This window comes from Nelumbo lutea, chromosome 2 (assembly GCF_056320005.1).
Source record: "Nelumbo lutea isolate HS-2025 chromosome 2, American lotus-T2T, whole genome shotgun sequence".
Taxonomy (NCBI): domain Eukaryota; kingdom Viridiplantae; phylum Streptophyta; class Magnoliopsida; order Proteales; family Nelumbonaceae; genus Nelumbo; species Nelumbo lutea.
In genome coordinates this window covers 101812534-101837124 of record NC_142685.1, presented here as the reverse complement: position 1 = coordinate 101837124, position 24591 = coordinate 101812534, and the positions used below count along the sequence as shown (strand labels likewise).

General features: G+C 35.7%; 1 protein-coding gene across 1 annotated transcript in view; it reads left to right on the top strand.

Moving 5' to 3' along the window:
- Window positions 1–17002, top strand: part of LOC148872365 (villin-2-like) — a 38713-nt gene extending 21711 nt beyond the window's left edge. The window contains exons 15-23 of the mRNA XM_088968455.1: window positions 8664–8792; window positions 12046–12193; window positions 12396–12406; window positions 12501–12641; window positions 12725–12850; window positions 13231–13293; window positions 14309–14570; window positions 15964–16190; window positions 16393–17002. Of these exons, the coding sequence (XP_088824581.1) occupies window positions 8664–8792; window positions 12046–12193; window positions 12396–12406; window positions 12501–12641; window positions 12725–12850; window positions 13231–13293; window positions 14309–14570; window positions 15964–16190; window positions 16393–16506 (1221 nt within the window). The 3' untranslated portion in view covers window positions 16507–17002. The remainder of the gene's footprint in view (window positions 1–8663; window positions 8793–12045; window positions 12194–12395; window positions 12407–12500; window positions 12642–12724; window positions 12851–13230; window positions 13294–14308; window positions 14571–15963; window positions 16191–16392) is intronic.
- Window positions 17003–24591: the final 7589 nt, after the last annotated feature.

Here is a 24591-nt window from a genome sequence, read left to right as displayed (position 1 = left end):
AATCTTGAGCTTGGGTTCAGGCCTGGACGTTTTCTGTTAATAAGTGTTAAAGCCTGGCTTGAGCCCAGCCTGTGAACATGTCTACTAGTGACCTTATTTCCTCCAACAAATCAAGTACATACTTTCATTGTGAAAAAGAGATTCCCCACTTTGCTCTTGCCACTTCAATTCTCAAGAAATATTGGATGTCCCAAGTCCTTGGTTTGAAACCTCTATTGTAGAAACTATTTCAACTTGCTAATCCCTTGTGCATTGTTAGAATGCTCGAGTCAGGGGTATTTTGGTCATTTTGGTGTATCTTATTGAAAGTGAAATGTCTATTATATTTGAGTTTAAATTATGTGTCCCATCTTCTATGAGGGACAAAATTGTCTTTCTTGTAACTCAAGTTTTTCATGAATAAAAGTTAAGTGGGTCGGCTAGGAGAGGTACTTTTGTACATTCTCTCTTCTAGTCTGGCCGAACACTCTTCTCCTCTCCTTCTTTCTCTTTTCTTTCTTCTTTCTTCTTCTCTACTTTGACCTAAAAACAACTAGGGTTTATTCACATGGTATCAGAGCATTAAGGTCTGGTGTTCGTTTTCTTGTTGCTGTCTTCTTCCTGGGTTCGTCGCCAGCTTCACAGTAGGTTTCATCATCCTACGACTGATCTGATTGAAGACTTGATAAAGGGCTGAAAATGAGTTGTCGTTTTGAGGGCCTGGAGGTGAGAATGCCTCTGGCCGGTGCTGTGGTGGTCATTGAAGTGGTGTACTAGACCCTCTATTCAGTGTATGAAGAGGGCTGGTCGTATACAGGTATGGACACTGCTGTCGTGTGTTCAGAAATGGACTATGAATGCTGATTTTTTTTTTTGTGTGCTTCGAAAGTTAGTTGTTGTGGTGCTGGGTGAAACTGATAAACATATCAGTCATGTTTTCTTTGTGTGTTTTCTTGCTCACATGTGTGCTGAAAGAAGAGTGGTAGACTGCTGATGTCCACGATAGCAGTGGTGTGGTGTTGATTGTGTTGTGGTGGCTGACATATCTATGTTTTTAAATGCTTAAAAGTGAATCCCTAGACCTTGTGTGTAATCAGTTCTGCAGTTTGCAAAACAAGTGTTCGATGAAATGACTGAGTAATTTCAGTAGTGGTGTGTTGGTGGTAAATGGTTTTGCAGTGTGCAGTCCAAGTGTTTGATATGTTGATTGAATGATTTCAGCTTTAGAGTGTAGTGTGTAATGTGCAGTTGAAGGAAGTGGGTTGGTGGTATTGTAAGTGAGATAAGTTTTGTGACAAGTGTGAGATTGTGGTGTATATTTAGAGGAGACATAATTGAGATGGCTTCAACTGTAGTTGGGAATGACAACAAAACAGGAATCATGCTCTCCTCAGATTATTTAAGTGTTCAAATGATATCCATCAAGTGAGAACTATGTACCATGGGCAAAATCTGTGGATGTGTTCTTGAAGGCCAAGAGGAAAGTAAAACATGTGAGGGAGGAGAAACCTTCCTCTGATTCTCCTAGGTTCAGTGATTGGGAACACGATGATGCACTGATAATGACATGGCTTTGGAACAGAATGGAACCAAAGATTAGTGTGAACTTCATGTTCCTAGATACAGCCAAAGAGATCTGTGATCATGCTAAAAAGTTGTACTTTGGACAAGACAATACAATCAGGGTATATCAGTTATACCAAGAGTACTTCAATTTGAAGCAAGGAAGTCAAAGCTTAGAAGAGTTTTATGCAAGTTTGAGAAACATCCGCAATGAGCTAAATGTGTATCACCCTCTCACATCAGATGTCCAGATCCAACAACAACAACGTGAACAACTTGATGTGACTAGGTTTCTTGTGGGCTTGAAGGTTGAGTATGAGCTTGTCAGAGCACAGATATTGGGGGGATCAACTCTCCCCTCACTTGAAGAAGTTTTTGCCCGTCTTAAGAGGACATCCATTGAGCCGATGGAACATTCTTCCTTCTCTGATAGATCTGGTTTGGTAGTGACTAAAGGGAGTGGTCGTGGAAGTAGAAGTGGTGGTGGCAGCAGTGGCCCTCCAAGCAACCGTGGTGGGCAGATGTTTAACCGGGCCAGTGGCCGGACTGGAGGCTGTGAGTCAGGGGGAGGCCGTGGAAAAGGAAGGGGTAATGCTCAGAGAAAATGTATACATTGTGGCTTAGAGGGGCACACAGTTAATTTCTGCTATGATTTGCGTGGTCCACCCAACACTTGGACTAACCATGTTACATTTAAGAGTAGTAGCACAATTACTGAAAGCCAGCAAACTGCACCAACCCCCTCCACACCCACTTGTGCTTCCGGGCAAGAAATGGTGAGTGTACCACGGGCAATATATGAGCAGTTCCTTCAAACAACTCAGCAGAACACATCTACACTTGCCCATTCAGGTCTGACTTGTTTAGCTTCCAAAGTTTCACCCTGGATCATTGATTCTGGCGCCTCGGACCATATGTCTGGGACTCCTGATGTATTTTCTTCCCTTTCTCGCACCTCCACATCTCAAACAGTTACACTTGCTAATGGCTCTACATCTCCTATTTGTGGTGTTGGTGATGTTGATCTCTCCTCATTGTCTTTAGCATCTGTTTTATATGTTCCTAAGTTCCCTTTTAACTTTATGTCTGTTAGTAGATTAACCAAGTCCCTTAATTGTTCTGTAACCTTCTATCATTCTTCATGTGTGTTTCAGGATCTCAAGACGGGGATGAAGATTGGTGGAGGGCATGAAGCCGGTGGTTTGTATTATCTTGATGGTGGTGGCCCTCCAGTGGCTTTTCAGTCGTCTCTTACTCCTCTCCAATGGCACTGCAGACTTGGTCATCCCTCTCAAGGCTTTGAAGCTGCTAGTTCCTTCCTTGAGTCATCTTTCATCATTAGATTGTGAGTCATGTCAGTTGGGAAAACATCATCGAGTCTCATTTAGTCCAAGAACTGATAGTCGTGTCTCAAGTTCTTTTGTTTTAGTTCATTATGATGTATGGGGTCCAGTTAAAGTGGTGTCATATAATGGGTTTAAGTATTTTGTAATATTTGTTGATGACTTTTCAAGAATGACATGGATTTATCTTATGAAAGACCGTAGTGAATTGTTCTCTATTTTTTAAAAATTTCATGCTGAAATACGCACTCAATTTGGTGTTCATATGAAAATACCTCGCAACTTCTATTCCTAAGAAATACTTTAACTTCCCCAGATCTTTCGTATTGAAGTAGTTCTGTAAGAATTTTTTCAGCCTATCAATTCCATTGTTGTCACTTCTAGTTATGACAATATCTTCCACATGCACGACTAGCAAGATGTTTCCATCTTCCGAGTTATAGCTAAACACGGAATGATCAACCTGACACTGTTTCATCCCAAAGGCCTTCACCACTTCACTGAACCTGCTAAACCATGCACGAGGAGATTGTTTCAGTCCATAGATTGCCTTTTTGAGCCTGCACGCCTTACTAGCCTCCCCCTGAGCAACAAACCCTGGTGGTTGCTCTATATACATCTCCTCATCATTTCAGCAATACCTAGAATATCATGGAATAATTCATCAAACTTCTTGTGCCTACACCCCACAACAAAATGGTGTAGCTGAACGGAAAAATAGACATCTTCTTGAAACTGTTCGGTTCTTGATGATCAATATGCATGTCCCAAAGCATTTTTGGAGTGATGCTGTTCTTACATCCTGTTTTTTGATAAATCGGATGCCCATGTCAATCCTTGGAAGTCAATCCCCTTTCTCCGTGTTGTTCTCCACTTTGTCTCCCTTTCCTCTCACCTCAAGAGTCTTTGGCTGTGTTTGTTTTGTTCAACACTTGGGGCCTAGAGTAGACAAGCTAGATGCTCGGGCTACAAAGTGTATTTTTCTTGGCTACTCAAGGACTCAGAAAGGGTACAAGTGTTATAACCCTAAGTTTCATAAATCGTTTGTGTGCCCTGATGTTACATTCTTTGAATCAGTTCCCTTTTTCTCCAATGTTGGGGTTTCTTCTTCTCCCTCTGTGGTTCCTCTTCCTGTTCCAGTTGTGGACCCCCTTCCCGTAGTTCCCACTCCTACTGCAGATGCACATCATATGCCGGTTACTACAGAGAGGCCGCCAATTACTCAAGTGTATACTCGTAGAAGTGCTTTGGCTCCTCCTCCACTTAGCACCCGTCGACAGATCCTGCTACGTTCCCTTCTCCTTCAGATCTTCATCTTCCTATTGCTTTGCGGAAAGGTAAACGTACTTGTACTTCTCATCCCATTTCAGACTATGTTTCCACTGCTCACCTTTTTGCTTCCCATTGCAAGTTTATATCATTACTCTCATCGGTTCCCATTCCCAAGATTGTACAGGAAGCCCTTGTCTCTCCAGGGTGGCGGCAAGCCATGGAAGAAGAACTCTCTGCTCTACAACATAATCATACGTGGGAACTCACCACCCTTCCTCTTGGTAAGCACACTGTTGGGTGTAAACGGGTCTATACAGTGAAGCATCTTCCTGATGGCAGTGTGGAACGATTGAAGGCACGGTTAGTGGCCAATGGCTATTCTCAATTATATGGTGTGGACTATATGGAGACATTCTCTCCTGTGGCTAAAATTGGTTCAATTCGGGTGTTGATCTCATTGGCTACTATGTATGATTGGCCTCTCCTACAACTTGACATAAAAAATGCCTTCCTACATGGTGATCTTGTTGAGGAGGTGTATATGGAGCAACCACCAGGGTTTGTTGCTCAAGGGGAGGCTAGTAAGGTGTGCAGGCTCAAAAAGGCAATCTATGGCCTGAAACAATCTCCTCGTGCATGGTTCGGCAGGTTCAGTGAAGTGGTGAAGGCCTTTGGGATGAAACAGTGTCAGGTTGATCATTCCGTGTTTAGCTATAACTCGGAAGATGGAAACATCTTGCTAGTCGTGTATGTGGATGATATTGTCATAACTGGAAGTGACAACAATGTAATTGACAGGCTGAAAAAATTCTTACAGGACCACTTCAATACGAAAGATCTGGGGAAGCTAAAGTATTTCTTAGGAATAGAAGTTGCGAGGTCAAAACAGGGGATCAGCCTATGTCAGAGGAAATATGTTCTTGATCTACTTGAAGAAACTGGGTTGTTAGGTGCTAAACTAGCAGAGACTCCTATGGAACTCAATGCCAAGTTAAGTGTGGCTGGAAGTGACAACAATGTAATTGACAGGCTGAAAAAATTCTTACAGGACCACTTCAATACGAAAGATCTGGGGAAGCTAAAGTATTTCTTAGGAATAGAAGTTGCGAGGTCAAAACAGGGGATCAGCCTATGTCAGAGGAAATATGTTCTTGATCTACTTGAAGAAACTGGGTTGTTAGGTGCTAAACTAGCAGAGACTCCTATGGAACTCAATGCCAAGTTAAGTGTGGATGCAGGTGAAGAGTTTGATGATCCTGGAAGATACAGAAGGTTGGTGGGAAAGTTGAACTACCTGACCATTACCCGACCAAATATATCATTTGCTGTGAGTGTGGTGAGTCGGTTTATGCAACATCCCGGGTTCCTCACTAGGAAGCTGTTATGAGAATTGTTAGGTACCTAAAGGGTGCTCTAGGTCGTGGTTTGTTATACCAAAAGGGAGGACCTCTTGAGATAGTAGGGTACACAGATGCTGATTGGGCTGGCTCTATATTAGATAGGAGGTCAACCACAAGGTATTGTACCTTCCTGGGTGGCAATCTTGTAACGTGGAAGAGCAAGAAGCAAACAGTGGTGGCAAGAAGTAGTGCGGAAGCAAAGTACAGGGCTATGGCCCATACCACATGTGAACTAGTATGGCTGAAGAACCTACTACAGGAGATGGGTTTCTCAATTGACAAACCCATGAAACTATACTGTGATATCCAAGCTGCTGTTCACATCTCATCCAATCCTGTCTTTCATGAAAGAACTAAACATATTGAGGTGGATTGTCATTTTGTGAGAGAGAAAGTGATAAGTGGGGTAATAGCTACATCTCATGTGAGCTCAGGAAATCAGTGGGCAGATATCTTCACAAAAGGATTGTCTCGAGGAAGAATAGATTACATTTGTAACAAGCTGGGACTATATGATATATACTCTCCAACTTGAGGGGGAGTGTTAGAATGCTCGAGTCAGGGGTATTTTGGTAATTCTGGTATATCTTATTGAAAGTGAAATGTCTATTGTATCTGAGTTTAAGTTGTGTCCCATCTTCTATGAGGGACAAAATTGTCTTTCTTGTAACTCAAGTTTTTCATGAATAAAAGTTAAGTGGGTGGCTAGGAGAGGTACTTTTGTACATCCTCTCTTCTAATCTGGCTGAACACTCTTCTCCTCTCCTTCTTCTTCTTTCTCTTTTCTTTCTTCTTTCTTTTTCTCTACTTTGACCTAGAAACAACTAGGGTTTATTCACATGTATCACTCTCTGTAATAATGATATTAACATAAATTGCTGGAATGATCTTCCTTGAAGAGGCATTTCTACTAAAAACAGAGTGGTCAACATTGCACTGTTGTAGTCCAAGCTAAGCCATGGTGATTAATGGTGCTCTGATACCATGTAATTGGCCTTGAATAGGCCACAAAGTAATAGAAAGTAAGAGAAATACATATGAAATAATTCTGGGCTGAAAGAAAGAAGAAAATAGGAGAGAAAGAGGAGAAAGAATAAAGAATTAGGGCTGAAAGCAGAGGAGATTGAACTGAACGAGATCTCCTAACTGCCACTTATCTTAACCAAGGTTCAAAGTATCGATATGATACGCGTATTGGCAGTATCGTATCGGTACTTAGAAACGCCCAAAACTCTTTTTTTTAGTTTTTTTTTCAAATTTTGGTTTTTTGGGAAGCTAAAAACAGGCTTTTTTTATTAAAAAAAGTTGGGGTTCCGAAACACTGTATCGTATCGATACTTTAAACCATGATCTTAACTAAATAAAAAAGAGAATTACAAAACTGCATCTGTTTACATAATGTAAAGAAAAAGACGCTTCTACCCTGCCACCAATACATATAAACAAATTTATAACTTCTAACAGGGATGCACCCTGTGAAGCAATAATCAGGGGAGCAGGAGTGGGTTTTATAAACGATGGTAAAGAATTAAAGAAGGGAGAGTGTTGGAGATGGAAAGGTGGTTTTGAGAAGGTTTAGGTTGTAAGGTATCCTGTTTTTGAAGGTGTGGTCAGGTTTTTTTTCAAATTTTGGTTTTTTGAGAAGCTAAAACAGGCTTTTTTTATTAAAAAAAGTTGGGGTTCCGAAACACTGTATCGTATCGATACTTTAAACCATGATCTTAACTAAATATAAAAGAGAATTACAAAACTGCATCTGTTTACATAATGTAAAGAAAAAGACGCTTTTACCCTGCCACCAATACATATAAACAAATATATAACTTCTAACAGGGATGCACCCTGTGAAGCAATAATCAGGGGAGCAGGAGTGGGTTTTATAAACGATGGTAAAGAATTAAAGATTGGTAGGGAGAGTGTTGGAGATGGAAAGGTGGTTTTGAGAAGGTTTAGGTTGTAAGGTATCCTGTTTTTGAAGGTGTGGTCAGGGAATAATTTTTTTACCTAAAGGTTTAGAGGAGGGTGGTTGTTTTTCCATTTCTATGGGTGATATCTTATCACCTATTTAGTATTCCTTTTTGTCTTATTAATGAAGTTTCTTTTTTTATTTATTACAAAAAGAGATACGAGCCATGCAATTGCCTCATCCAAGAAAAAAAAGAGTTGTCCTTAAGCCTTTCACATAATGGTAAGTGAAAACATATAATGCCTCACAGAGGTCATTAAAGACATGACTACCATCAAATTCATTAATTGTAATTTTGAAATGTCCAAATAAAGTCATTCAGAATGAAATCCCCCTTCTTAAAGACTTTTTGATGGGATTTCTTGTTTACAACAACGAATTCTTTTTCATCAGCATCATGGTTGATGACTAAATTTCCTTCTCACTTGACACTCTTGTTGAGAAGAGTTTGCTAGGAACTTGCGATATTTGAAATATACTTTTGCCTGCATGAACTTGGGAAATTTTTAGGAATTTTAGAATACCTGTATCTATTTCTGTACTTAAGTAGATGCATATTATCTTTCAAGGTCATTGAGAAGATAATTGCATGCAATAAATACTCTTACATATTTAGCCATAAATACTTGTATGCCTAATGATATGATGGGAAATTTTCTGCCATTGTTCATCAATAACTTGCATGTGTGCATGCATTTTTTTATAGTAAAAGGAAATTTTGTTAAAACATATAAAAAAAGTTTCCAAGAGGTGATAAAACAATCTTACAATCACTGAAGAGAGAAAAGAAACTAATATACTAATTAACTCCAATTTTTAAGAACCCTCCTATAAAAACAAACCCCATAATGGGAGACCTTACACAGCACTTAAAAGGGATAGGAACCATCTTCCTAACAAATACTCAGTCTCATTGAAAAATCCATTGACTTCCTTTATGTTATTTTTTGGTCTTAATTGGTCCTCTATAGTTCTCCTTTTTTTAGGTCAATTTACTGATTGAACAAATGCTTCATTCCCCTAAGAAAAATATCCATTTTTTTTTATCAAAGAAAAATAGCCAATTAATTTGGCAAATGTGTGTATTCATACATTCTTGCTGTAATGTGATTTTTTCTGATTTGTTTTTCTTCTTTTTAGGTGGCAACATCCTTGAGCTCTAACGATTGTTTCCTTTTGCAATCTGGCTCTTCAATTTTCACTTGGCATGGAAACCAAAGTACCTTTGAGCAACAACAATTGGCTGCAAAAATTGCAGAATTTTTGAAGGTATGCTCTCCTATTAGGTAATGCATTCTAGTTATCATCTTTTTGTTTTTTTGATACATAATAATAATTTTTATTAGAAAGAGAAATAGAATGAGTAGAAAAGTGAAGCACACAACAACAATACAAAAATAGAGGAAAAGCACAAAAAAGGAAAAGATGGAGTATCATACCCTCTTTACCAGACGAGGTTAACCTCATTGAAGCAAGAACCTTGCTATATAGAAAACCCAAACCAAACCAAAATCTAGAACCCCAATACTGACCTCAAGCTCCTTTATATCAATTGTTTATTGGCACCCCCCACAATCAGGTACAGTTACAAACAATAAGGCCAAATTTTGATGGATGCAGCTTTGGTAATCCGAGACAATTGGAAGTGGGTGGAGAATTCAGAAATGAGTACCAACACATATTAGAATTCCTTGGGGTTGGAGATTCAACTAAGGTAGAAATTTGAGCAGTTCTTATAGGCTTAAGAAAGGCAGAAGCACTCAAGTTCAGAAATTTGGAAGTTGAAGGTGATTCCCAAGTTGTAGTGGGCTAGCTGAATGGTAGCAAGGGGCTCTGTGGAAGCACAGATTATTTTGAGAGAGATACAAGGATTAATGGAAGAGATAAGGATTCAGGTGAGATGGAAATCATCAGTAGCTAATGGGCTGGGAAAGCAAGGGGCATCAAGGGAACAAATGGATTGCGAATGGTTCACTTGGGGGGGGGGTTGGAATTTGTATTCTATAAGGTGGTTAGCTGTGGCTAACTATCCTCAAGGGCAAGGTTTACAACTTTGACCCCATAGGCCCCATATCAAGCATATCGTATCATATAAGCAAGAAGGCTGGTACAGGAAATTGGGTGTATCATCTTTTTTTCTTTTTTTTTTTTTTTTCCTGTCATGCTATGCCCATATCAGCTCCATTTTGAAGAGTAATTAGTAGAAAAGTGCTAAAATAAAAATCTGTAAAAGGAATATTTCTTGAAGAAGAGAAGAAAGAGAAGAGAAGAGATTTAAGAGAGAAAAATAGGGCTTAATTCTGGTCGCCCCCTTCACTAGTATTTATATTAAAAAATATAAAGTTGAGTACAATGACTAATATGCCCTTAGTGGGCGGAAAGCATCTAAAAACACATAAAAGACAAGAAACAATAAGAAACCATCTACAAAGGACCAGATATAAATGCTGTGATCCCCACTTCCTATTTAACAATTAACATATAAAAAATTGTGGGGGGGGGGGGGGGGGAAGAAGGCTTTTAACAAGCCTTGTCTAGGCGACAAGGCATCCTTGGAGGCTTGCCTCGCCCAGTCGCCAAACAGTTTTGCATACTGTGTAATAAAATACTTTGATATTGTTATTTTTTTGAGATTATAATTATAAAATAGACATTATTAAAGAAAAATATTCATTTTTTGTGTTTATAAACTAATTTGTTTTTATTATTTTCTTATTTGTTAGGGTTTAATCAACACAACATTGATAACTTCTGTATTGAACCCTCAATGACTTCAAAATCTGAACCAATAAGGGAAGAACTTAAATTTTTGTCTAATCAACACATTTCTTCTTCTTCTTCTTCTTCTTCTTCTTCTTCTTCTTCTTCTTTTCCTATCACAAAAATAGGGGGTTCAGCCCCTATATTTTTTGAATTTTCTTCATTTTTTTCTCATAAATATGTTGATTTTCTAGACTTAAACATGAAGTTTATAATTTTCTTATGAAAATTATTGATAGTTATTAAATAAATTTGGTTATGGAACCTAGGGAACTACCCTAGGGTATGTGATATTTACTTGTAAAAATCCATCGCCTAGGTGACAAGGCGCCCCCCTGTCGCCTTGACACCTTGGAAACTATGTTTCTAACCCCAAAAAGAAGCCTTCTTCCATGCCCAAAGCCTCCAAAACCTACTTCTACATTCCCAAAATTCTAGATCTGCAAAAAAAATCAAATCTCAAGTTTTTTGAATATTATACATAGCCATAAATAATATCTTGTCTTTTTTTGTTAATTCTTGTGCTTTTTTTGTGTTTTTTGAACCACAGTGGCTGGGCTTCAAAAAAAACCCAGTTTGCTAATTTTGTTCTTTCATTCTTGCTAATAAAAGATATTTTCTAGTGTTATTTATTAATATTATTATATTTTATACTTATTTTATATTATTTTTAATAATACTATATTATATTTTTTATATTTTTAATTTTTACTACTATTATTTTATTAATGTTTTACATTTTTATTATAATATTTATAATATTTTTTACTATTTTATCTTTTTTAACTTTATTTTTTAATTTTTCATGATGTTGTTTATTGATTATTAATTTTTTATTATTTTAATAATATTAATCTTTTTATACACTTTTAAATATTATCTATTAGTCTTTTTTATTATTTGTTTAATATTTTATTGCATCAATTCACAATATTTTTTCTTTTTCTAATATTTTATAGTTTTCTATAATAGCATATTATTTTAATCTTTTTCATTTTTTTTAAATAACAACTTCGTGGGTAAATTAGTAAAATGCACAATTTTCAGACCTCACAACATTCAGATTATTGAACAATTCCACTATATTCAGATGTCTGCAAAAGCAGAAAAGCAAATTTCACTGAATGCTTTCAGAGCTTTTTTAGAGTTTTTTTTTTTTTTTTTTTTTTCTTTTCAAACTTCAGACTTAAGACTTCAGATTTACTGAGCGCTACCATACTTTTTGAGTGAAATCTTTTGTCATCAAAAAAGAAAAAAACATGTTTTGCTAAATAATTTTATTCATTGAACCTAATAACTATTTATACAATTTTATTTTTTTAATTAATTATTTGAATAAAATCATCGTTTCAAGATCATGCTACACTGTTTCCTTGGGCCTGGGGCTGATGACTGATGGAGGATAATGCTTAGAAATGGTGGAACAGTGGGGGAGCAGTGTGGGGATAGATTAGACTGTAATCATACCAAAGTACATATGTTGGGATAAGGCCTTGATAAATCTAGTTTATCCGAGTACTTTATTAGAAATTAGTAATAAAAAGGAAGAGTCCTGATTGAACGAAGACCTGAAAGATAAGTGCTTTAATTTCTTCATTGGCAACAATGCCAAGTGATTAATTCATTTCTATCATTGTAATAGTACTGTTGATTTATTGATAAAAAAATATTGCTGTTGATTTTGTAAGCTTGGAAATATTTTATACATTCTTGTATTATTATTTAATTAATCACTTCTATGTTAAATTTCTTAATGGTTCAGCCAGGAGTTGTTTTGAAACATGCAAAGGAAGGAACCGAGAGTTCAGCCTTCTGGTTTGCGTTAGGAGGGAAACAAAGTTACATTAGCAAAAAAGTAACACAAGAAATTGTTAGGGATCCTCATTTGTACATGTTCTCATTCAACAAAGGTTGGTGCTCAATCTTGAATTCCTAATCTTGTTGGTGCAATCTATACTTCAGAACATGGACATTAATGTTCTGATGAACTTGGTTAACTTTGGTATGACTTAACTCTGATCATTTTGTAACTGCTAAAATGAAGCTGCTGATCATTCTTTTCTACTTGTTTTTATCTCTTTCTATATTGCTATTACAATGCTGCTCTTCCAGGAAAGTTTGAGGTGCGTCTCATGCTTCAAGACTTTGTTAGACTTTCTCATGTTTTCATTGGATATCTTTGGTTTTTCATTTTCAACTGTTACTTCTAATTTATAGGTATCAGAAGTTTACAACTTCTCTCAAGATGATCTGTTGACTGAGGACATTTTAATACTTGATACACATGCTGAGGTATTTGTTTGGGTTGGCCAGTGTGTGGATAGCAAAGAAAAGCAGAAGGCTTTTGAAATTGGTCAGGTATTATTGCTCAGAAAGAACCTTTTTCCCCTAGCTTTTCTAGATTCTCTGATTTCACCTTATGCATTATGATATTTTTGCAGAAATACATAGAACTGGCAGCAAATCTTGAAGGTTTGCCTCCTGATGTACCACTTTACAAGGTCACAGAAGGAAATGAACCATGCTTCTTCACAACATATTTTTCATGGGATTCCTCAAAAGCCCTGGTATGTTCTGCAATTATGAAACATCTCTGATTACATTTACCTTGAAATTTTTTTAGGGTTGGTACTTAACTTTGGCTTCAAATAATGTCAAAATTGGTGCTGTTGCAGCAAAAGTCAAAGACAGCACAGAAACAGGAAACATAATAATCCATAATTGGACTCAACCTGTTACAAACTCTAATAATTCTATAGTTCTGCTAAAAAAATGAACATTGAAAAGTTCATGGCTTTAAATTAACCTTTAACTATTGTAGATCCTCCAACATGGATGCATTATTTATGTGAACAACGTTTATTTTCTATAGTCTTATTTACTTTATTATTTTATTATTCTTCATATATCTTGTTAAATCATAAATGATGTCTTTATGAAACTGCAGGCTCAGGGGAATTCATTTGAAAAGAAGGTTCTGTTGCTCTTTGGCTCAACACATGCTTCAGAGGTGAATACTTGACCTGGTTTACTATTCCTGTTTACTGTGATAAAATTATACAGTGATTTGGTTTAGAAGTTTCAAATTACCATCCAGTTTAATATCATGTACTCAAGGGATAGTTACATGGATTGCAAAGGTTTGGAATTGTATGATGCTTTGTAGGTGATCACCTTATATGTGGCATGTACTTGCTTTTTCTTATCTTGCCAATATTGTACAATAAAATGAGTGCTTCAAATTCAAGCTGTGTTTCTGATTTAGTTTGCCAGCAACTTTAGGTTAGCACTTTTTTGTAATATCACTATACTGTCAAAGGGGGCTCTGGTGAGTTTCTGCTCACCTCGGAAACCTCTTCAAGGGAGGCTTGACCTTCTGAAACAGAAGATGGAGAGAAAAGAGAGGAGGGAAGGAAGAAACTGGAATCAGGGAGAGGAAAATTAAGGGAGAATCATTCATTGCTTTCATTATGTGATGATGGCCTTATATAGCTGGCCTACAGGTGTAATATCATAGGGAATATTCTCTGATTTCTGAATAACTAACTCTGGCAGATAACATGGGTGGAAAATCTTCAGGTGGCAGAGTAACCAACTCTGAGTGTAACTAATTCTGGGGCTCTGCCGCCTGGCTCCTCTGTCTTCTTGTGAATGGCTGATAGGTGGCGGCCTGCTCCACTCCCCTAGTGGGTTTTGGAGGGGGTGTTTGGGTCTCAACAGGCTCCTTGGCTTTTAAAACCTTGATCAGATGCATGAGAAGATTTGGAGTATGGATGTTTTTGATATCTTGTCATGCTTTTTCCGTAAACTATTTTTGTGATCCCTGTTACAGTCTTACAGATTGTCATGTTTGGTGCCATTGTTACATCTTTTCTCAGTTTAGCAAATTATTTTTGAGTTGGGATTATATTATAGGCTATGGACTGATTGATCCTTTTCTGTTTTATATATTTTTCAGAGATTTTTGCTTCAATTTTAGGATGAACTTTATGTCCTATTTACCAGTTAAAGTTTCTTTAATGCAGAGTCAGGAGAAGTCCAACAGTTCAAGTCAAGGAGGGCCAACTCAAAGAGCTTCAGCTTTAGCTGCTTTAAACTCTGCATTTAATCCATCTGGTGGAACCAAAACAGCAGCTCCTAGGCCAGCTACCAAGAGCCAAGGATCACAAAGAGCTGCTGCTGTAGCAGCTCTTTCAAATGTACTTACCGCTGAAAAGAAGAAGCGATCACCCGATGCATCTCCTGCCCGAGCCAGTAGAAGTCCTACACCCACCAGGAGTCCTCCTGGTATGATGATTACAATGATCCTACTGTTTCTTTATTTTATTTTATTTTTTGCTAGAAAAAAGGATATCATATGTCAAGTGATCAATATTTTCACCAAAACCAACATTTTAAACCTTGGATTTATTGATGGACACCCTGGCTTGGACAGTCCACTATTCTCTTGGGCCCTTCAGCCAAGCTAGTCTAGCCATGTCAAAGCCTGATCTGATCTGCACTTATTAGTATTACTATCGTCAAGTATGCTCCTTAAGTTCATACTTCTAACCACGGTTTGGTTCCTCCATTTGCATTTTCATTCAGAAAATTTCTCCATAATGGCAATAGAATATAAGATATTGACTAGATGAGAAATATATAATTACAATATTATTTATCATTATAGATCAGCCAAGCTAGTCTAGCCGTGTCAAAGCCTGATCTGATCTGCACTTATTAGTATTACTATCGTCAAGTATGCTCCTTAATTTCATACTTCTAACCAAGGTTTGGTTCCTCCATTTGCATTTTCATTCAGAAAATTTCTCCATAATGGCAATAGAATATAAGATATTGACTAGATGAGAAATATATAATTACAATATTATTTATCATTATAGATGACCCCAGTAAGTTGTCACCTACATTTTACTTTCTTGTGTAAATTATTTCATTTAGTAAATTGAGGTTTTTGTAGCTGTACCTTGGCACAACGGTTGGGTTCCTCCGTTCTGACCCGGGTGACTAGGGTTGAAATCTTGGAAACAGCCTCTCTGTATGTGCAGGGGTTAGGCCATATACATCTGTCCCTCTTCAGATCCCACATTGGCAGGAGCCTCACTGCTGCCCTTTCTGGTAGCTCTCACTAGGTGTCCAATGGGGGTTGGCTGAAGTGGGTTTCCTTGTGCTACTCCCCCCCTCCCCCCAATGGGAATTTGGATTAGCTTAACGCTTTAGCTGTTCAGCGGGCTGTGGAACCAATGATGAATTCCACACCAGTAATAAATTAATGGGTCCCACTGTAAAAGATGCGGGCCCCATATATTTAAATACTGGCGTGGAACCTTATCATTGGTTCCACAGCCTGCTGAACAGCTAAAGCGTTCAGCTAAACCTTATGGTTTCTTATTTGGAGGGGGACCTCTATATTTTGTCTAATGTTGGGGTCCGAACTGCTTTTGACTTTGCATTTTTTCTGTCTTCTTTTTTTTCAGTTTGGTCTCTTTCATGTTGGATATGCTTGTGCTGTGCCCTCTGTTTTGTGCTTTTTGTTATGAATTGAAGATTTTCTTTGCCCAAAAAAAAAGAATTAATATGTATTGTTTTTTTAAGGTTTCTGAGGAAGACCCCTGTAACTATCAAACACAGAAACAAGTACCCACTTGTTTTTTCTAACATTATTCCACATCAACTGCAGTCGGCACAAAGAGCGAAAATACTAGTCCTGAGGTGGAGGATGCCCAAGAAACTCAAGAAGTCAAGGAAACAGAGGGAGTAGTATCTGTATCACAAAGCAATGGTGAGGACTTGGTTAAAGAAGTGATACAGCCGAACGAGAACGGAGGTGACGGTACATTTACATATGATCAACTGAAGACCAAGTCAGCAAACCCAGTTAGTGGAATTGATTTCAAGAAAAGAGAGGTTTGTTCTGCTAGCATTTTGAAAATGATTATGTTGAATCCTCGTACTTTCTACTTTCGGAGATGAACTAATACTGTTATAAGATCAATGAATTGCCTCTCTCTTATTTTGAAACTAATACCATGGCATGCACAAAACTGATTAAAGATGAGACCTATTTCATTTATTATTAACATTTAATCTTTTTTGTTAATTTTCATAGGCCTATCTATCTGATGAGGAGTTCCAGACTGTATTGGGGATGACAAAAGCAGCATTCTACCGGCAACCAAAGTGGAAGCAGGACATGCAGAAGAGGAAGGTGGATTTGTTTTAAATCAATCCAAGTAGTGATTGCTTACATTTTTTTTTGCCGGCTTTTATCCATTATGCCTTGTTATACTGTTGTCTGTTGAGAAATGTGGTTATATGTTTAGTCTTGGGTGGCTCTATCTAGGATTTGATGTTTGCTCCATAATGAAGATAGTTGCAGTCAGCTTCATATATTCTCATATCATGCCTGCCTGGGAAAGTGTTTTTTAGTCAACTGCTGCTATTGACCCTGTGATAATAGTTTTAGGAGAGCAGCAGGCAGGCCATATTCTTTTATTTTTATACCTGGGTTTTACTGTTTGATGTCCTTGGATTGATGTCTAGCGTGTCTAGGGGGGAAGTTGGTCACTGGTCCTTGTGTATTATTTTAGTTTGGTTTTTGAAATGGACTCTTTACTCATTCGTCAAGAAAAAGGGTGTATATGCATTGTAATCATCCAATAGAAGAACAGACTTCTCGTTGTTTGTCTTAATGTTATAAACGAGTCCATGTTGGTTCATCAGCTTAGCATGTTAAATTTCTTCTCTTTGATCTCCCAATCTACATGGAGAATTGGACATACTCCAGTTTTAGTGTTAATGTCCTGCTCGCTTTCCGGTAAGTCACTTGCCCGAGTAAGTGCATTGATCCATGTTCTTTTGTTTTTCATTTAAATAAGGCAATGACCATCTTAACCATAAAAATTCCATTATTAAAAGGGGCATTTTTGTCCCATCTAAGTATTGACAACTTTCTCCTAGATAGGAAAGTGAATTTATTCGCCTAGGAGCTGGTAAGTGATACCTAGGAAAATAAATTTTCCATCTCATATAAATCTGAAAAAAGAAAAACATGGGATTCTTGGTCAATGGGAACCAAAATTCTATTGACCAACTTCCCCCCTTCTCAAAATCCAAAAAAAAGAATGCCTTCTCAAAGCAATTTCAAGCTTATTTTGTTATAAACTAACTTTAAAAACCAATTCAGAGTTATTTTTTATCTTTCTTGCAAATTTTTAATTAAGCTAGTTGAACAATCAAATCGGAAGGTTGCACCATTTGATCCATGACCCACTGACAAAAATGGTCATGTGTCCTGTCCGGGTCTGATTACACTGATTAGAAGCATGGCTGTTAATTGTTTTTGTTTTTATTTTTTTATTTTTGTGATTTAAAAAATCATTCAGCTCGGCTGTCGAGATCCTAAAAATGTTAGCTAGCTTCATAATTCACGATTCTGAGGCAAATCCATTGAAGAATACTAGTAAGCGACGTTCTTACACTACTGCGTACTATGCCCTAAAGACAAAGTGGACTAGTACTCGATATGGCAAATAGTATTGAAAAGACGATTAGAATACGCACAAATATGCTAATGTAACTTCCAAATACCCTGCAATACATCAATATTGTGTTTGTACCAATGTACCCCCTGTTCCTGGTGATTAACTATTCTCTGCAAATCAGAATTGGGAATCAATGTCTCCAAGGAAAATTGTCATTTTCAATAGGAAATTCGAAGAATGGTTTCCTAGCAGGATGAAGTTTGATTATCCTCTGAATCTGAGATTTATTTAGTAGTCAGTGACAGTAGAGGAGGTAGACACGAGGTGACCGTTGTATCATATCCAGTGGGAAGAAAAGAAAAGATGAGATGGAATAATATTTTACTTCAGTGGATAAGAAGGGAAAGGTTTACATCGATTTTATCGATATAAACTTTTCATTGATTTTCAAGGGAAATTTTGACATAAACAGAGTTTTACACCGATTTACGAGTTTTAATACCTCTACCGACCACCTTCAAAACTGGACCGGAGTGTATAACACCAGTCCAAAGTTTACACTACAAACAATCACAGCCAAAGATATTTTTCTACCTGAAATGATTTGTATTGATCAATACAAATTGCTGTTTCTGTCTGAAACATCAAATTTAATGTTTCAATTATAAATATCAATGACCAGTCCCATACATGTAGTTTTGTAGTTGAAGTGATTCTCATATGTGATGTGATAACAAATATTTCTCACCAATCCTCAAAAATTTTCAGATAAAAACAGTAATGGCACCAAACACAACAGATTCAAGTATAAACACACAACAAATGCAATAATAATTGGTACGATGCAATATCTTGCAGTCAACATGCTACTGTAATAACTTCAATAATGATCCATTATCTCAAAAATATATTAGATCCATGAGTTTAGAAAAGGATCCGTAAGTGATCAACCTATAAGCTAGAGTTCAAATGAAGCTATTTTTTTTTAAATATTAATTAATTACTTAAATATACCTTGCGGTTTTACTTAGGGCTGCAAAAAATTCATACCAATCAAACTGACCAACCCGGTCCGACCCAACTCGAGTCGTCCGGTTTTTCACCATCGGTCGGTTTCAGGTTGCAAAGATGGGTAAATAGACGGTTCGATTCGGTCACATGAAAACCAAAACTTTACCGAGTTATCTAACTACTTAACTAGGTTGTCTCTATCTTAGTTACTTAGTTTTCTACTTCTTTGATTCTTTCTAGTTACTTATCTATTCTTTCTAGTTTTCTCTTTAGGATTGACACATGAAAACCAAAACCGACCCGACCTGAACTGACTTTGTTCCTAATTAGTACTTAGTAGATAGTACCTAACTTAGTTTCTACTTTCTAATTACTTATAGTTACTTATAGTTTTTACTTTCTAGTCTTCTCTTTAGGAATGCCATTAATGGCATGCATTGCAAGACAAGGAATGCCATTAATAGGTTCTTGCATTTTTTTTGGAAGGTTTAAAGAAATGATCCTATTCTCTAAGGTCCTTTACACCAAATAGGTAATTACAATTAGGTGTCTTTTTTACTTCTATTAGAAGCCTTCTTAAAAATTCCAAATTTCAGCCTTATTTTTCTAACACAATTCGACTTTCTCTTTTCTTGGTAACTTCTAACCTGGTCCACCCTTACTTTCTTAGCCCCTCAACTCAAGCACTCAAACCGACCCAAACCGACTCGAATTGGCGGTTTTAATTTCATTTTCAGGAAACCCGACCAAGTCGGGTCGGTTGGAAAAACAACAGTAACCCGACCCATGAACAGTCCTACCTATGGCTCAACTCAAGCACTCTCATTTTCTCAACTCTCAAGAATCAAGATTTTCAAATTTCAAGTTCATTGTTCAACACCACTCAAGTCTCAACTTGGCTCTTCCATCTTCTTAATTCCCATTTTCTCAACTCATCTCAAGGCTCAACTTCTCAAGAGTCAAGACTCAAGCATCACATTCAGTCATTCACAGGTTAGTATTTTTTTATTTAATATTTTTAAATTTTAATGCATGTTAAAAGTTGATATATTTTATTTGTGTTTTGTTTAAGCTTTAAAAAAAAATTCGGTTATTTATGATATATTTGCACAAAAAAACTTCAGTTTTGTATGAAAAACCTAATCTATTTGAATATATATATATATATATATATATATATATATATATTTTGGTTTTAATTTAAATATATATTTTATATTTAAAATAGTTAAATATAGATATTTCGGTTTTGCATAAAAACTGAAATATCTGAAAAATATATATTCTAGGAAAAATATCTATTAAAATATCATGGGTATTCAATTTCATGAGTGTTAAAGCTTGGGGTCGGTCAAAGCTAACTCAAACCGACCAGGTCGGTTTTTCTTAGTATATGGTCAGTTTCGGTTTCATCTTTAGGTAACTTGACCAGGTCGGGTCGGTTGGAAAACACTAGTAAACCGACACAGCCCGATCCATGAACAACCCTAGTTTTACTAAATTGTATAATGTGATTTCAAAACTACTTAACTATATCTTGTAAAATCGTTTGGCTGTTAGATTAATAGAAAACATTGAAGAGCAAAAATCCCTTCGAATGTTTTTTTTTTTTAATTTTCAAAATATGAACTTTACAGTAATTCGACACTTCTCCAAGCACATCACCGACAATTTGTCTAAGGTTGAATTTGGAGGAAAAAAAATTAAAAGATGGACGATTTCACTATCACAGTCATAGACCTTTCGCTGCAACTTCTCACCAGCCCAAAATCAGCCACTTACATATTGAATTTGGTGTATGTTATTGGACTTAACATCCCAGTGCACAATCGCCGTTATACAGTCGTGGTGGAGATGAGATCAAATCAGCCCCCCACAAGACAACTCCAAATCAGCCACTTACATATTGAATTTGGTGTATGTTATTGGACTTAACATCCCAGTGCACAATCGCCGTTATACAGTCGTGGTGGAGATGAGATCAAATCAGCCCCCCACAAGACAACTCCCCAGAACGTCCTACAACACATCCCCGTCATTTATTGGGAACATCTCTCAATGATATGCCTTTTGGCCCAACCTCTATTTTAAACCTCTTCAGCTAGTCCAGTTGGACCTCATTCTTTCTCTCTCTCTTGCGTGTAGAACATATCCCTCGGAGGTATGACAATTTTCCCTATCTCCACTGGGGGTCAAGGATGGGTATTGTTTTGATGGGGAAGGACGGGGATGGGCATTAATAGATCCCCAACTAGGATCGGGGTTAGGGATGGTAATGAAGTCTCCACCCTGCCCAACCCCAATTTTATATATTAAATATTATATATATGATATTAATTATATTATATATCAAAATATATTTAAAATATTACTTATATTTTAAAATATTTCTTTATCTGAAGTAAACTTATTTTTTAAAAATATTGTTAATTAACAAATTTTGGGATTCGAGTCCTTGTGGGAAATCCATCTCTGTTGGGGGACAAGGATTAGTTTCAAAATCAAGGTCGGAGACTAGGAATATGATCCCTACTCCATTGCCATTCCTACTCCCTTTCAAGCTCCTCTTTTTGGCTTCTCCATGTACGTGTACACCAACACCTAGTCATTGCTCTCTCTATTGCCAGTACCACTAAACAACGGTTTCATGATGTTGCCATGCCTGATTCTCTCCAACGTTTCCACCTCTGATTGAAACATTCCATCTATCTCCACCTTCCTTCTTCACCACCACTATTTGTCTAGATTTTAGACTCACCCTATACACCTTTACATGATCCTTCGTTTCCAATTAGGTTTTCCTCTATTAGTGACACAAACACCTCATTTTCCTTGAAACTTAGGTTGTATTTGGTGCCATTGCCACTTGCAACATTTTAGGTTGGTCAATACAAATTTTATAAGAATATATATTTTTTCTACTACAAACGCTTTGAGTTATCAATACAACATTTGGTACCATTGTTGTTTCTTAGGCTCCAATTGGAAGGAGTACATATATAAATATATATAGTGCAAAAGCTTGTATTTTGTATTATTTTGTATGTATTTATACCATACATATTTGTATTTGTGTATGCATGTACAAATATAAATATGTAGAGTGCAAAATGTTGTATTTTGTATTATTTTTTTTGTGTTTGCACTTTACATATTTGTATTTGTACTCCTTCCAAACTTAGTTGGCAACCTTAGATTTGGTGTATACCTGCATTGATACGGGATACACTACGATTGCAAATGTATCCTGCTAGTCGTGCATATCGGTTCGATACGCCATCATATCAGCGCGTATGGCATAGTATTAGCCAATACACGGCGATACAAAAGTATATCGACCAACGTCTCTCAATTAAAAAGAGAGGAGCATGACTCGAACCCAAGTTGGTGAATGCCCAATGCCCAGGCATGTATGTACATTAAAGACAAACCCATTTGTTATTTCATGTTAATATGTGTAATAAAATAACTTTTATTAAACTTGATGTTTACATGAAAATAAAAAACAACATACATTTATTTTCAAAAACTTCAACTATAAATTGAAAAGAATAATATTCAAAGTTAGTATTATATATATATATATATATATATATATATATCAAAAATGAATTTTAATTTCAAAAATTTATACAAATAAAATATTCATAATAGAATAATTATTTTAATACTTAAATTTTATAAATTTGCATATGGTATATATATCTTAAATTTTTATAAATTATTAATTAATATTTTAATTTGCAATAAATGACAATGTATTTTTTATTTACAAAAATCAAAGTATTGTTTACAAAGTATTTGAAAACATAATATAAATTGAATCTATCAAATCCATTAATCTACATTTTATATAAAAAATAATTTTTAACTTCAAAATTTTATAAAAATAAAAATATTGATAATGGAATAATTATTTTAATAATTAAAATTTATGAATTTTTATTTGATATGCATTTTCAAAAGTTTAATAGATTTGATATATTTTAAGTTAAAATTATATATTTTTATAAATTATTAATTTAAATTTTATAATAACATATTTATTGTTGACAAAAATATAAATATTATTTATCAAACATTTAAGAATTAATTTGTTAGTTGAATTTTATGTTAATGTTAAAAAATAAAAATATTAAAAATAGAAAAATGATATAATAATTCAAATATAATAGTTGCATATTCTTTATGCCTTACACTTTAATAAATAATAAAATAATATTGGCTTTTGCATGTATTAATTTGTAAAAATCTATATAATATTTTCCTTGGACTCTTGATTGATGCATTATTAATAAAATTGTATAATATCTACATGTCCTGTTATGTTAATTATAATATATTTTTTTCATATTATATACATCATTTAAATATACAATTCTTATATATTTATATATTATTTATAGTTGTTTTGACCTTAAACTTAATGCTATCAATATATTTATGGAATTTGTGTGCATCTCTTAGAGTATCCAAGCATTTTCATGTTTTTTCGTCTGTATCCATGCATTTTCCAAGCATATCCGTATCTAAGTTGTTTGATACGATATCCAATACCGATACTTTATTCTTTGCTAACACCCAATCCAATGCCTATATATTTTTTTAATTGAAGTGATTATCTAGTGTAATGTGGCAGGGCAATTTCTCAAAATTTTGTTTTGACCAACCTAAAATGTTACTAGTAAAAGTGGCAGTGGTATCAAATACAAGCTTAGTCAGTGAAATGACATCAGCTTTCATACATCTTTGTTTATACCAATTTATTATTTTGGCTCACTTTGGAAAGAATACAAATATAAATATGTACTGTGAAAATACATACAAAATACAAAATTTTATACTCTACATATTTGTATTTGTACTACTTGTAGGGGTTTACCAATTTGGTGTAGGAGATATTCTCACTCATGACCAAACATTGGGAGAGAGCTAGTGAGGTATGCTTATAACCTCTACTATTGCTCTGATTTCTCAAGGAAAATAGAGAGTAGACCCTCTCCACGTCACAATGGGGCCAAAATTAGAATTTTAATATTATATAAGACACACATGATATCACATGTAAACGGTTTAAAATGTTTAGGGGCTTATTTGTGTATTTGTGTAAAGTAGAGCCACACTAGTGTATACTTTCTTTTTGGTAACCAGCAGGGCATACTTAAACTGTTTTGAAAACCACTAATTTAATGAAACCATAGGATATATTTAAATAATTATATATTTTTTTAATTATTAAAATATTTAAATATATTTAATTTATTTTTATTTATATAAATTAAAAGATTTAAGAAGAATCCCTTTTTGTCTAAACCGTTGATGGATTTAGTGTCTGGATGGGATAATAAAGACATTCCTCATCCATGTTGACCAAATACACGTCAGTACCAGTTTATACCAATCAATAGACCCATACCCAAAACAGGGGAGAATGCATATGAAAAATGGTCATTTTTCTCATACATAATCTAGGTTTCTAGAAAAATTGATACATATCAATACTTCAAATTAAAAAAAAAAAATCACCTCTCAACTCTCAAAATCCTCTACATAGCTCTTGTACTATATTAATCAAAATTCATGGGGTGGTTTTGATTGGTCAACCTCTCACCTCTCAGATTTGACAACCTTCCTAATTCTAAGTCAGAGAGAAGCCACTTAGGTGGTGTTTAGTTCATGGTTCAAAAAAGGGTACTGTTATATCTACTCATGGGCTTCCTTTTGTAATGCTACTTGTGGGAATAGCTAGAGGTGTAAAGTGGGCTGTGCTATTTTTTCCCATGAAAAAATTGGGGGTTGGCCCGTGGGCTGTT